Source organism: Cydia fagiglandana, chromosome 13, assembly GCF_963556715.1.
Source record: "Cydia fagiglandana chromosome 13, ilCydFagi1.1, whole genome shotgun sequence".
Taxonomy (NCBI): domain Eukaryota; kingdom Metazoa; phylum Arthropoda; class Insecta; order Lepidoptera; family Tortricidae; genus Cydia; species Cydia fagiglandana.
Genome location: NC_085944.1, coordinates 1151514 through 1165277, shown reverse-complemented (window position 1 = coordinate 1165277; position 13764 = coordinate 1151514). Strand labels below are relative to the sequence as shown.

Here is a 13764-nt window from a genome sequence, read left to right as displayed (position 1 = left end):
CCAAAGCGAGTGCCCACTGTCCGGCCCGCGGGACCAGGCTCCAGGGGTTCAGCATTCATTGACAGTGGAACTGTTCCTACCAGCAGCGACCAGACACCATCTCCTGACGCAGAAAATGACGGTGACCCGCGCGAAAATTTAGGCGCAATATGGCCCTCAGCTAAAAAAGATTGGAGACCCCTGCTATAGTCTGTCCCCCTTATTCATAAACGTTTACTTAAAGTTCACAAGCCGATAATAATCGTTTGTCCCTTTCTATCATACCAATACGTCGGAAAGGGACAAGCGGTTATTATCGGCTTGTCAACTTTAGTAAACGATTATGAATAAAGGGGTGTATCTTTGAGTATTTAAATAAAAATATACAATTTGTAAATTTTCGGGTAGTTATAACATTTAATGGTTAACCAACAAACCGCCTTGATCAGTCACTGAACGACCTGACTTTAACCTACATTATCTGATCATGTAATGTTTTCATCTACCCTTAACTGGCTTAAGGAGCCATTTGAAGGTCGATTCTGTTTACTTTTATCTAAATACCTAAAGATACAGAGTATAGGATTACTAATTCTGCTCGATTTTAAACCTTACGACCCTTGTTTTACCTTCCACTATCGCATCAGTAATGTAGCTAGGCTGTCTTACCGTTTGCCAGGCGACTTTGAACTCTACCACCCACGTCTTACATTCCAGTATCGCATCAGTAATGTAGCTAGGCTACGTCTTACCGTTTGCCACGCGACTTTGAACTCTACCAGCCACGTCTTACATTCCAGTATCGCATCAGTAATGTAGCTAGGCTGTCTTACCGTTTGCCACACGACTTTGAACTCTACCACCCCCGTCTTACATTCCAGTATCGCACCAGTAATGTAGCTAGGCTGTTTTACCGTTTGCCACACGACTTTGAACTCTACCACCCCCGTCTTACATTCCAGTATCGCATCAGTAATGTAGCTAGGCTGTCTTACCGTTTGCCACGCGACTTTGAACTCTACCACCCACGCCTTACATTCCAGTATCGCATCAGTAATGTAGCTAGGCTACGTCTTACCGTTTGCCACGCGACTTTGAACTCTACCACCCACGCCTTACATTCCAGTATCGCATCAGTAATGTAGCTAGGCTGTCTTACCGTTTGCCACGCGACTTTGAACTCTACCACCCACGCCTTACATTCCAGTATCGCCTCAGTAATGTAGCTAGGCTACGTCTTACCGTTTGCCACGCGACTTTGAACTCTACCACCCACGCCTTACATTCCACTATCGCCTCAGTAATGTAGCTAGACTGTCTTACCGTTTGCCACACGACTTTGAACTCTACCACCCACGTCTTACATTCCAGTATCGCATCAGTAATGTAGCTAGGCTACGTCTTACCGTTTGCCACACAACTTTGAACTTTACCACATACGTCTTACATTCCAGTATCGCATCAGTAATGTAGCTAGGCTATGTCTTACCGTTTGCCACGCGACTTTGAACTCTACCTCCAAAGTCCTACATTCCAGTATCGCATCAGTAATGTAGCTAGGCTACGTCTTACCGTTTGCCACACAACTTTGAACTCTACCACCCACGCCTTACATTCCAGTATCGCATCAGTGATGAAGCAGTCGGGCTGCGCCGTTCCCGACTACATGCTGGCGCTCAAACAGAACCCTAATAAGAGGAAGAAACTTGCTAAAAAGGCTCCGAGGAGAGACGAGATTTCTACTATTCTGGGGAAGAGGCCAGATAAGTAAGTACCTACTATCAAAGAGGATTTGAAGTAGAGAGTTACTGTCATGGTAAATTATGTAGCTACAGTTCATTTACTGCCATCTTTCGACAGAAGATTAACACTGTTTGAACGCCATTTGACTTTGATCCTTATTCTTTAACTGCTATGTGTTAACTTTTTAAATATTAATATTCACGCCATCTACTCGAGCGTAGGCTGAAGGTAGTGGCGCCATCGCTCGAAAACATGGAACCATACCTTTGGCCTATAATAATAACTGCAATAGTCTTTGCACCTGGCGGGGACCATCTCCGGATGTATCACATTGTGCGTTCGGGGATGGTATCCGCCATGTGTATCCCTTGCTTTTAGATTAAAGTGTCTTAAAGGGCCTCTGCGCTGTTGGCTTCGGCCCCACGTACGCCTCCCAAAGGTCCGGGACCCCATGGTCCCGAGATATGGAAAAGACATACAAATAATAATAATAATAAAATCATTTATTTCAGGCAAAGCCCATAAAGTGTTAGTATCTGTACAAAGCAAGACTTAAGACTATTGTCCTATAGTCGAGTAAATTGCGTTAATATTTAATAAGGTAACACATATCAGTGAAAGAATAAGGATCAAAGTCAAATGGCGTTCTGAAAGTTTTATGTTCTGTCGAAAGATGGCAGTAAATTTACAATGGCTACATAATTTACTTTGACAATCCGTCTCTATAGACTTTATTCTCTTTGCTACTAGCAAATCTTATTAGCGGATGGTGCTGGAGCTAACATACGGCGTTGCATGAACAAGAGATTTCCTTTGGCAGAGTTGGTCCTTAGGACCCAAGGATGGATTCAAGAAGTGGAGCCACCGAGATTTTTGATGTAAATTTTTAGGGGGGGGGGGGGCTCTCAACTTGATCTTGATATCTGTATCATTTAAGCTACTAGGCCAAGTTTGGTATCGTTTTCGAATAAATCGGGGGTGCCGAATTCATTTCTGATATCATAATGACATCATTCTGAAGTAAAAAATACATAAAATATGAAAAAATACTTTTTTTTCAATTCCTCTTCACGCTTAAACTGCTAAACCAATTTAGTTAAAATTTGGTACAGAGATAGTTTGAGTCCCGGGGAATAACATAGCAAACATTGAATCTCAAAAATCATCCCTTAAGGGTGTGAAAAGGGAGGAGGAAATTTGTATGGGGATTCAATAACCGCTGAACCGATTTAGATACAATTTGGTATAGAGATAGTTTGAGTCCCGAGGTAGAACACAGGATAGATTTTATTCCGAAAAAAATACCTTAAAAATGAAAGGTAAGGTGTAGGATTGTATGGGAAATCAATAAACGCTGAACCGATACCGATGAAATCTATGTCTATAACTTTGATTTAGTTGAAAATGATACTAAACTTGACTTAGAACCTAAACTTAAAGAATTATTAACCTCAGACGTCGCAGACGCTTAAAAACCTCCCCACCCCCCACCTGCAGCAAAAATCTGGGTGGCTCCACTTCTTAATTCCATCCTTGGGTCCTAAGGACCAATCCTGCCAAAGGAAATCTCTTGTTCATGCACCGCCGTGGTTGACCTTTTTATGCTCTGAGCAAACACAACTATATACCTTTAAACGAACAATTCTTGTATATATATTTATTTATACACATAAATAAATGTTCCCGGGTTCGAATCCCGGTAAGGGCATTTATTTGTACGATGACACAGATATTTGTTTCTGAATCATGGTTGTTTTCTATGTATTTAAGTATTTATATATAATATGGACTATGAAATAGACGTGTTTTGTAGTCACTATAAAATGTCAACTTTTAACCAACGTGCAACATTTTCACTTAACTCCTTTCGTCCTGGTGGTCATCTATTCCAACCACCTATTTACATACACCCCCTTCAAAATTGACTAAAAAGTATTTTCCCTTATTTTAGACATCATAATCATAAGCCATACACTACTGCACGCTTTTATTACAAAAAATTGTATAATTAATAAAAATTTGTGACACAAAGGGTTAAAGGTCGCCTTACTGTGCCATCAATCATATTTCAAATACAAAGCATTGATGTGTTTTAAACTATTAACAAATATGCATACATATATATGCTTGACATTAATATGAATAATTTATTAACAGGAGGAAACTAGAAAATGACAAGGAGTCACAAGAGGACAAGACTAAAGATAAAAACACAAACGCCAAGAGAAGAAAGATAGAGAAGACAGAGAACGGAGAACCGAAGAATAAGAAACAAATGAAAATGGCCAAGAAAAACAAAAATAAGGTGAACACTATGAAAAAGAATAAAAAGAAAACTATAGTTCGTAAAAAAAGTTAAATACATTTCTAATGTATAAGGTGTATCAACAAAAATAAAAAATATAAAACTACCTTACTATTTTATTTAAAAATCAAACAAAATTATAAAATCAACCCTTTTATTGGTCATATTCTATACATAAAACTAAACCCATACAAAATATACAGTCTTCGTTGCATTTATATACATAATAACTATAGCCTTTTTAATAGATAAACATCTAAAAATAATGATAAATTCAGTGTATATTTTTCAATATGGCACCTATTTCCAATAATATTTCAAAACGGTTGTAGTTGAAACAGACTGAGTGCATTTAATTTTCAACTGCAGAAAAAATATACGGAAAATTGAGAATTGCAATCAGTCTATTTCAGCCCTAACTTAAGCTAACAATAAGTGAAATCTTAGGTGAAAGTTAATGTTTAGCCTCTTAGAATCTTCAGTATGATTGGTCCAAAAATAGCAAATATTAACATATTGAGTACAAAAATAGACTTAGATTAAGAACTTACATCAGAAATGGATGGGATATTTGACCTAGACATACATTTTTGTTTAAATTCTTCTTAGATAACTACTATTATAGTTACTAGTAGATATGGCGGTCTAGCATTGGTCGCTTCTCGCGCGCGATTCCATACCACAGACGAAACATCGTCCAGACTGAGCATAGTCGCGCTACCCCCTCTGCCACGCATACAGTAATTTTACTCCATGTTCGAGTCGAAAATGTCTTTGTGTGACGTCCGTGTCTTTGAACGGACCAATCACGGCACGGGACTTCGCTCACCTCGTCCCGCGCACCCCCGCATTTTTGGCATCATCGGTTGCATGAAATAATTGCTCTAAACTCGGTCTAGAGGATTCCTAGTCTATGGTCCATACGAAGTCGCGCTTGATGTATGGAGTCGCGGGCGAGATCACAACTCATGCTAGACCGCCTGATATAACGCACTGTAAGATTGAATTATGTAACAAAGTTGTCACATTTCTGCCCACTGACAGAAAGACTTAAAGCTAACAATGCGTGGCATTTGCAACATATCACTAAGTGTCTATGAAAATATGACGTTTATAGTGACACTCCCTCACTATGTTATCTTCAAGTCGGTACTACTCGTTAACGGGGTAGTACCTATTCCACCTGTCCAATTTCTCGGTCCAAAATGTATTTGCGTCTCACATTTTGCTTAATGAGAGAGTGAGACGCAATGACATTGGAACAATATATTGGACAGATGAAATTCCACCCTTAGACGGACACTAACTGACCATTGGCGGTAAATATTTGTAATAAAATAAGATGTACGATTATTTTGTTAACAACATACAGACGAGGTCAAAAATGGGTGCAATTTTGCACCTTACTCCTTGGTAATAAGGCGAAAAATATACCTACCTATGATACAAGACTCATTGGCAATAAAGTCACATTACTACACCCAAAATTATCATTACAATAAGAGCGGTTTCGCACTACGTCCGATCCGAATCCGATCCGAACCCGTGAAAATATGGTCTGTAGTAGCCATAGAACTATTTCTATGGTAAGTTACGCACTAGATCGGACGTAGTGCGAAACCGCTCTAAAACTCGAAATTAATGTACATCGTCTTTTCATATATGTATTGTTACAGATATAGTGAATAAATTTTTCCATGGCATGCCATGCCATACGATAAATAAATAATGGCAAAAGTTTGCCGTATTGACATAAGATTCAAATTCGTTGGGACCATGGAAAAGTTTTATTCGGTATACTTGTATACATTTGTATAAATAATAGCTACAATTTAGCTTTTCATAAAGCTACACTTGATCAAAATTATACGCATTTTTCATATAGTTTTACAAAGATTTTAACAACACATAATTTACATATTCGACACAATTTTACACATACCTAACTAATACACAATAGATCTCTGATGTGCTATCTCTAGATGCAGCATAAAGCCATATAAAGCAGTCCATGAAAAAAACACGAAAAAATAAAAAAAGTTCAATATACAGCATTTGTTTATCGAAAAACACATCACAACACATGCTGTGTTGTGATGTGCTAAAATCATCATTAAATAATCCATGAAACCTATAGTTCGTTTTTTAGCATTAGAAAAAAGGTAAACAATCTTGACTTTTGGAAAATAAGTCACGGCGAATACCTATTGTATGTAACAATTATGATCATATACGATTATTTACATTATTTTGCGTTCAGTACCTAATACTGGTTGCTGATTTTTAAAAAGCGTTTTTCAATGAAAGAGACACGTCATGATCGCTTAGGTAGTCTTTTTCTAATGCTAAAAAAACGTACTGTATTAAATGGTATCAAAAAATAAGCATAAGTCCATCACAGTGCACTTGTCTTTCACAAATGAGATACTGTCCTGTTTTTGAGATTACACCCAAATAACTTCATTGTAGTCTGTCGCACTCTAACGTTATAAAAGTCATTCAACCACACTGCAGTTATGCTCCATTCTGTTTGTCCGACGCGATATTGCGTCCGCAATGACAATCAAAATTAAATTCTATGTAACAATCTTCAAGGTCGTATTTTGACTGGCGAATTTAAACCTCTGAGACTCCAGACTCAAAGCGCATGAACCCGCCACGCGCGAGCCAATCACATCGCTCCAATATCCACCAACCAGCGCGTCACTCACACAGCCAATCACAGGGCAGACGTGGCATCTTATTAGCCGGCCAGGGCAAGTATCCTGCCGTCTTGAAAATCCAGTAATCATAAGATACTTTACTAATTAGAAGCACTAGAATTAAGACTTCTAGAGTGATAATGTAGTAGATATAGTCGGTCCAGTCTCTCGGAGTGTGGCAGACTTGGAATTCTTTTAGTTCGACTACTGGGCCCATGTTGTCCTCGCAGTAAAGCTCTTTGTAATCGAGGATGGTTTTTGAGACTTCTATTAGCCATGGCTGAAATGAAAGAAAAACTATAGTAGTTACTTACATATATTTTACATTGAAGGGTTACTATTATACGCTAAAAAACTTGGTATTAAAATTCTCTAATGTCTCCAGATTTCATTGTTCTAGAGTGTATGAAATGATGTTTGAAAATGACCAAGAAACTCATTGGTAGGTAGGAACTAGATTGAATCCCCTGACCTCCACTTTAGAGGCCTTACCGATTAGGGTGGTTTTCTACCTGTTTAACGTTGTCAAATGTCCTTGCGTATCACTCTGTCTTTAAGTAAAATGTGAGACGCAATACACATTGGACAAAGATATTGGACAAATGGAATACCACCCTTATGGCTCCTCTTCACGTTGGGCCAACACCAACGCCAACGAGGGACGCAGGCATGCGGTAGAATGAGATAGCAATATCACTTATGCTGCATAAATGCGTCCCTCGTTGGCGTTGGCGTTGGCCCAACGTGAAGAGGAGCCATTAGGTATCAGCTTTTCGATACCGTCTCTCTCACAAATTATATTTTGATGACTTTCTCAGTGTTGCAGTCGCTTTGTATGTAATTGCTGCTAGTGAGAAACCTGTTGCCTCCATCATACATTACTAAATAGAAAGAGATGCACTCACTTTGATGACTTTCTCTGTGTTACAGTCGCAGTGTATGTAGTTGCCGCCGATGAGGAACGTGTTGTAGGACCCTGGGTTGTCGAACATGTTCGACAGCATGTACGTGTGGATCTGTATGAAACAAATGATTAGAACAGCAAGAAGCACATTCTAAAATGTACCTTAACTCTAAGCAATAAGACTCACATTCTTCAATTTGTTATACGTGATTGAGAACAGATGAAGTTGTCAGCGAACTTGGTCCCATCCAAAGGACCAATATTTTCTATATCGTTGTGGTCAGCTATGAGTTGCTTACATCTAAAATGAACCTTACCACAAGACATTAAGACTCACATTCTAAAATGTACCTTAACTCTAAGCAATAAGACTTACATTCTTCAGCTTGTTGTGCGTGATGGAGAACAGCATGAAGTTGTCAGCAAACTTGGTCCCCTCCAGCGGACCAATATTCTCTATATTATTGTGGTCTGTTATGACTTGCTTACATCTAAAATGAACCTTACCACAAGACAGTAAGACTCACATTCTAAAATGTACCTTAACTCTAAGCAATAAGACTTACATTCTTCAGCTTGTTGTGCGTGATGGAGAACAGCATGAAGTTGTCAGCAAACTTGGTCCCCTCCAGCGGACCAATATTCTCTATATTATTGTGGTCTGTTATGACTTGCTTACATCTAAAATGAACCTTACCACAAGACAGTAAGACTCACATTCTAAAATGTACCTTAACTCTAAGCAATAAGACTTACATTCTTCAGCTTGTTGTGCGTGATGGAGAACAGCATGAAGTTGTCAGCAAACTTGGTCCCTTCCAGCGGACCAATATTCTCTATATCGTTGTGGTCTGCTATGAGTTGCTTGAGAAGCTCGTATGACGGGTCGTCGCCTACCGCTTCTAGGCTCGTTATCTGAAAAAGACAACACCATCATCATAAATATCATAATATCCATTTCTTTTTCAAAATGGGTAATAGGGTTGCGTGTTTTTTTTTTTTTTCATTTTGCTCCTGTGAGTATCACCGAGACACCAAGCATCTAACAGGGACATTGCGGGATCTGGGACGTATGGCAACCCTATACCTGCCTATACTAAACGCAAGCAGCAAATGTATACACCCGCACTAAACACACTAAACTGCAAAACGTAATTCAAGACCAAAAAGAGTAAGACAATGTTGCCATTGCAATAATTTGTTTGTAAAATAGTAAATTCCTTTTGATAAATAATCACCCTAAGATAAATTATTTATTCATAATTTTACTCCTACTATTTAAAAAAAGTACTTTTATTTACTTATTTTTACATAAATGCAAGACGCGCTAGTAAAAAGTGGCAACATTGTTTACTTTTTTTGGTCTTGAATTACGTTTTACAGTATAATCACTCAAAACTGTGTGTGTGTGTGTGTATCACTGTTGAAACAGGCGCTTATCGCGTTTAAAATAGCCTACTCGTAACAGTACAATCTGACTGCCCGAGGTGTGTATACCATTTTTCTGTTCAACGGAGTCAGAAAGCGGCAACTTCGTAGCGCAGCGGCCCGAAAATTGACGTTTTCCGCACGGACAACAGAGAAGTACCACGCCTGTAAAATTAAACTTACGTTATTATAAGACACGTTCAGCTTCCAAGTGTTCGGGGGCAGATCCGTCGGCATGACCTTGAGATGCCGCTGCGTGCAGTCCACAGTCACCATGTACTCCAGATGCGTCAGCTCCAGTCTGTCCAGGAAGCAAGTGCAGTTCGCGTCCAGAGGCTTGATGTTGCGGCAGATGTTAGTTAGCTGCGGAAAAGATTAGTGATTGTGGATTGACGTTACAAAAGATTCAAGGCCCTGACAAAAGACATCGGTTATGTCGAAAATTCCGTTTTTCGGGTTTCGCTAGCCAAAATGGCAAAAACAATTGTAGTTTCGTGTAGCAAGTCCGTTGGAAACAATACTCAACTCACCCACTTTGTCAGTAGAAAAAGGCGCAATTTTAACAGATTTCCTATTAGATATCAACTCTAATTTTCGCGCCTACATTTTTTAAATTTGCCGCCTCGTTCTACTGACGAACTAGGTGTTCCAGAGTATACATATAACATATATTTTAGTCATGGAATTAAAGTAGTTACGTACCTACTAAGGTAAACGTCCGAGTGCCCGACAGTGTCCCAGTAGATGCCACTTTCAATCTTAAGTCATTGTCAATAAATTTCACAGAAGGGTGTCATCTATTGGGCATTACGGTGTCGAGCACTGGTACTTTAACCTTACATAAAATCGGAATTGTCCAGAGTTGTCCAGAAGAATGTGACCATTGGTAACGAGTAACAATAAAAATACTACCTATATTCAGTATTCACCCATTTACCTACCTCTTTTTGAACTTTAAGATGGTCAATTTGCAGAAACGACTTCTCCTGGAACCACTGCATGTCGTTGAAGCGTATGTCGCGCACGCAATACGTCTTGTTGTAGTTCAGGAAGGTCACTAGCGAATTGTTGCTGTCCATGGCCATTTGGAACTCTTTGCACGGCATGTGGTTGTTCCCTGAAATTAAATAAACATTTGTAAGCAAGTATATTATGACCAGTGGCGGATTTGCCCTAAGGCATAGTAGGCCCGGGCCTAGGGTGGCAAGATATTTAGGAGCGGCAAATTGAGACCCAAAATTCGCTGATGATAACAAGAAATAACTCAAAATATAGTCAATATCGTAGGTGCTAAGAAAGGGGCGGCTACAGGGCCTGGGGCCTAGGGCGGCAGACTGCAAATCCGCCACTGATTATGACTCATTCCAGTTACACAGCCGGGGCATTCGCGGAAGAGAATTCTGAATGTACACACTCGTCGAGAGCCTCCCGCCGAGAGTCTCGGCACTGCTCCGGACAGATACAGATACTTTCACATTTACAAAAGTAGAGATTCTGTACCGAAAGTATGAATTATAAGAACAGAGAGATCTGCTATTCATCTCACTTCTCTTAGTCCTTAACTCTCACCTGACATGTCTATGAAAATCTTCCGATTACTCTGCACCAAGCTGAGCGGGAACTCCGTGAGGTTGTTCGCGGACGCGTCCAACACGGTGAGGTTGAAGAGGTAGGCGAACGGCCGCAGCGTGGTCGGCAGTTTGGCCGTCGTCAGGTTGTTATTGGAGATGTTGAGGCAGGCTATTGACGAGTGTTTTGGGAACTGACCTGTAACGAATACATTTGTTTTATAAAACGACTGTTTAAGAGCCCATCAACGCGCATACTAGCGCCACTGCTTAATAATCGTGGTTATTTAAATTTAACGATAGGTATTTTAAAAAGGGGGCCCGCTACGTAAGGTAAAAGTACGCTTCACCGAATGCTTAAGACCTAGACTTACGTTTCTTTTTTTAATTAGTTCTGGTATTTGCATACGAATATGTTCAATACTAAAATTGAAACTTAGATAAATTTGTCCTCATTTGAACATAACTATAAATTACTGAAATGATTGGACGTATATTAAAAATATTTTTAAAATAATTTCTTCCAGTTTCCTTGATTGTACCATTTACCGAACTAAGAAACGTGATTTGCACATTATACCGAATAGGGAGGCCGCATTACCGAACTAGGAAATAATTGTATGAAAATATGGTGTTGAGTGGTGCCCAAACTTTAGTAGTTCAGTATTAAATCCCTACTATACTTTGTTTTTTAGCATTAGAAAGGTGGTAAGCGATCTTGACGTGTCTTTTTTATTGATAAATACTTTTGAAAAATAAGTCATCCCAAATAGGTAGGTATGCAACAATTATCAAACATGTACGTATCTTCTTCTTCTTCTTCCTGGCCATTATTATTCCCATCTCTAGTTGGGGTCGGCCCTCCTTATACCATTCCGCCACTTTATGCGGTCTGCTGTCATACTTTTATCTATGCCTGCTGCCTCCATGTCTCTTTTAACGGTGCTGCTCCAAGTTGTGAGGGGTCGTCCTCGGCCTCGGCTACCCTCCCTTATGTTTAGTACAGCTCTTGTCATGTGGCTTTCATCACGTCTCATGACGTGGCCATACCAGCGTAGGCGGCCTTCCGCCAATTTGTCGCTGACGTTAGCGACCTTAAATGTTCCTCTGATGTAGGTGTTTCGTACTTTGTCAAGTCTGGTGACGCCGCCCGCCCAGCGCAGCATCTTCATCTCAGTAGTGTGAAGTTTTTGCTCGTCAGCTTTCCTTAAACCCCAGCATTCTGATCCATATAACAACGCTGGTCTTACGGCTTGTTTATAGATCTGACCTTTAGTTCTTATAGGTATTCGGGGATCACATAAGACACCAGAGAGTGATCTCCACTGAAGCCAGGCTGATGAGATTCGGTGCTGGATGTCCTTCTCTGCGGTAGTCTGCGGTGACACTATAGATCCCAGATATTTAAACGACTCCACCTGCTTGAGTGGGACTCCTTCGATACACGGCGGTGCAGTGGTACCTAGCCCTGTATTTGTTAAGTGGCAGAACATATATTCGGTTTTCTCCCGACTGATTCTAAGTCCCTGTGTTTCTAAGGCTGTTACCCACCCATTTAATTCAGCTTGTAGGTCCTGGAGGGACTCGGCAATCAAGACTATGTCATCCGCGTATAACAGTGTCCATGGTGCGGGTTTCTGTAAATCTCTAGTTAAATAGTCCATGACTATGTTGAAGAGTAGGGGGCTTAGTGCCGAGCCTTGGTGCACACCAACCTTAACTTCGAAGTCACCCGTGACGCCTGCAGGGCTTACGACTCGGGTCGTTATGTCCCGGTACAAGTCCTGTATAGCCTCTATATAATGTTCTGGGATGTTTTGCGCTCTTAATGCCTGCCAAATGAGTTCTCGTGGTACACGGTCGAAGGCCTTCTCAAGATCAACAAATACCATGTGAAGGTCCTGTTTCTTGGATTTGTATTTCTCGATTAAGATCTTGACCGTATGGATTGCGTCTATTGTGCTCACTCCGCTACTGAATCCGCATTGGTTCGGTGTTATATTAATCAGTTTCTTAAGTCGGTCAACGAGTATACCTTCATACAGTTTCAAGGTATGCGAAGTGAGTTTAATGCCCCGATAATTACCACAGTTTGCCACATCTCCCTTATTCTTGTAGAATGGTATTAGATTGCTAGATCTCCACATGTCTGGTATGTGTTTGCTAAGAAATATTGTGTTAACTAGCTTCGTGAGCCACTGTACCCCTGGTAACCCAGTTTTTTTCCACACTTCGATTGGTATTTCGTCGGGTCCGGTAGCTTTCCTGTTCTTCATTTTGGACAAGGCGATCTTAGTTTCCGTCATTGATATATCTTGGACAGGTCCCAAGATGGGTAAAAGTGGTGTAAGCTTGTTATGTGGAAATTCTTCGTTAAGCAATTGGTGATAATACTCGAGCCATCTACCATTTATATCCCCGTCGGAGGTCAAGAGCCTTCCAGAGTTATCCTTGATATATTTGTTGTGTTTAATATCTTTAGTGGCATTGTTACGGCATTTAGCTAGCTTGAATATCTCGGTTCCGGTTGTAGCATCTTCAAGTTTTTTGTAAAAGTTATTTTGGGCACTGGCTCTTGTGGTAGCGACCATTTTCTTCGCCTTTTTCTTAAGGATGTTATATGTATCTCTGTCACAGTCCAACCCCGTGTTCTGCCAGACTTTAAATGCATGTTTTTTCTCTATAAGTGATTTCCTTACATTATCGTCCCACCATTTTGGGTCTTTATCTGTTTTTAGTAAGCCTTTCGATATTCCCAGATGGGTTTTAGCAGTAACGGTGCAGAAATTGTGAAAATTTTGCCAAATTGTGCTAGCGTTGTTAGGAGCCTCGCTTATATCGTTCTTTAGATATTCTATTATCTTACTGTTGACTATATCGCCTACGGGATTAGACAGTTCTTGCCATTTTATTCGTGGCCGGCTTTTTTGCACTTTTTGCTTAGCGAACCATTTCGGCAGAGTGAGGCAGGCCACCAAAATTCTGTGCTGCGTTGTAAGAGGTTCGCCAGGGATAACCTTACAGTCCTTTACGTATTTCAAAAAAGATCTATCGCAGAGGAAGTAGTCTATTTGGGAATGCTTTCCTCCACTCTTGTACGTGATCAAATGTTCTTCCCTTTTCTTGAAATACGTG

General features: G+C 40.2%; 2 protein-coding genes across 2 annotated transcripts in view; one reads left to right on the top strand and one right to left on the bottom strand.

Annotated features, from left to right (window-relative positions):
* LOC134669974 (DEAD box protein 52 homolog) overlaps positions 1-4102 on the top strand; it is a 36900-nt gene extending 32798 nt beyond the window's left edge. The window contains exons 12-13 of the mRNA XM_063527620.1: positions 1600-1746; positions 3880-4102. Coding sequence (XP_063383690.1) covers positions 1600-1746; positions 3880-4081 — 349 coding nt within the window. The 3' untranslated portion in view covers positions 4082-4102. The remainder of the gene's footprint in view (positions 1-1599; positions 1747-3879) is intronic.
* A 24-nt stretch (positions 4103-4126) lies between these two features.
* LOC134669976 (protein halfway) overlaps positions 4127-13764 on the bottom strand; it is a 50373-nt gene continuing 40735 nt past the window's right edge. Inside the window, exons 5-10 of the mRNA XM_063527621.1 lie at positions 10631-10828; positions 10003-10178; positions 9245-9424; positions 8390-8548; positions 7635-7745; positions 4127-7009 (exon numbers count right to left, since the gene is read on the bottom strand). Coding sequence (XP_063383691.1) covers positions 6731-7009; positions 7635-7745; positions 8390-8548; positions 9245-9424; positions 10003-10178; positions 10631-10828 — 1103 coding nt within the window. The 3' untranslated portion in view covers positions 4127-6730. The remainder of the gene's footprint in view (positions 7010-7634; positions 7746-8389; positions 8549-9244; positions 9425-10002; positions 10179-10630; positions 10829-13764) is intronic.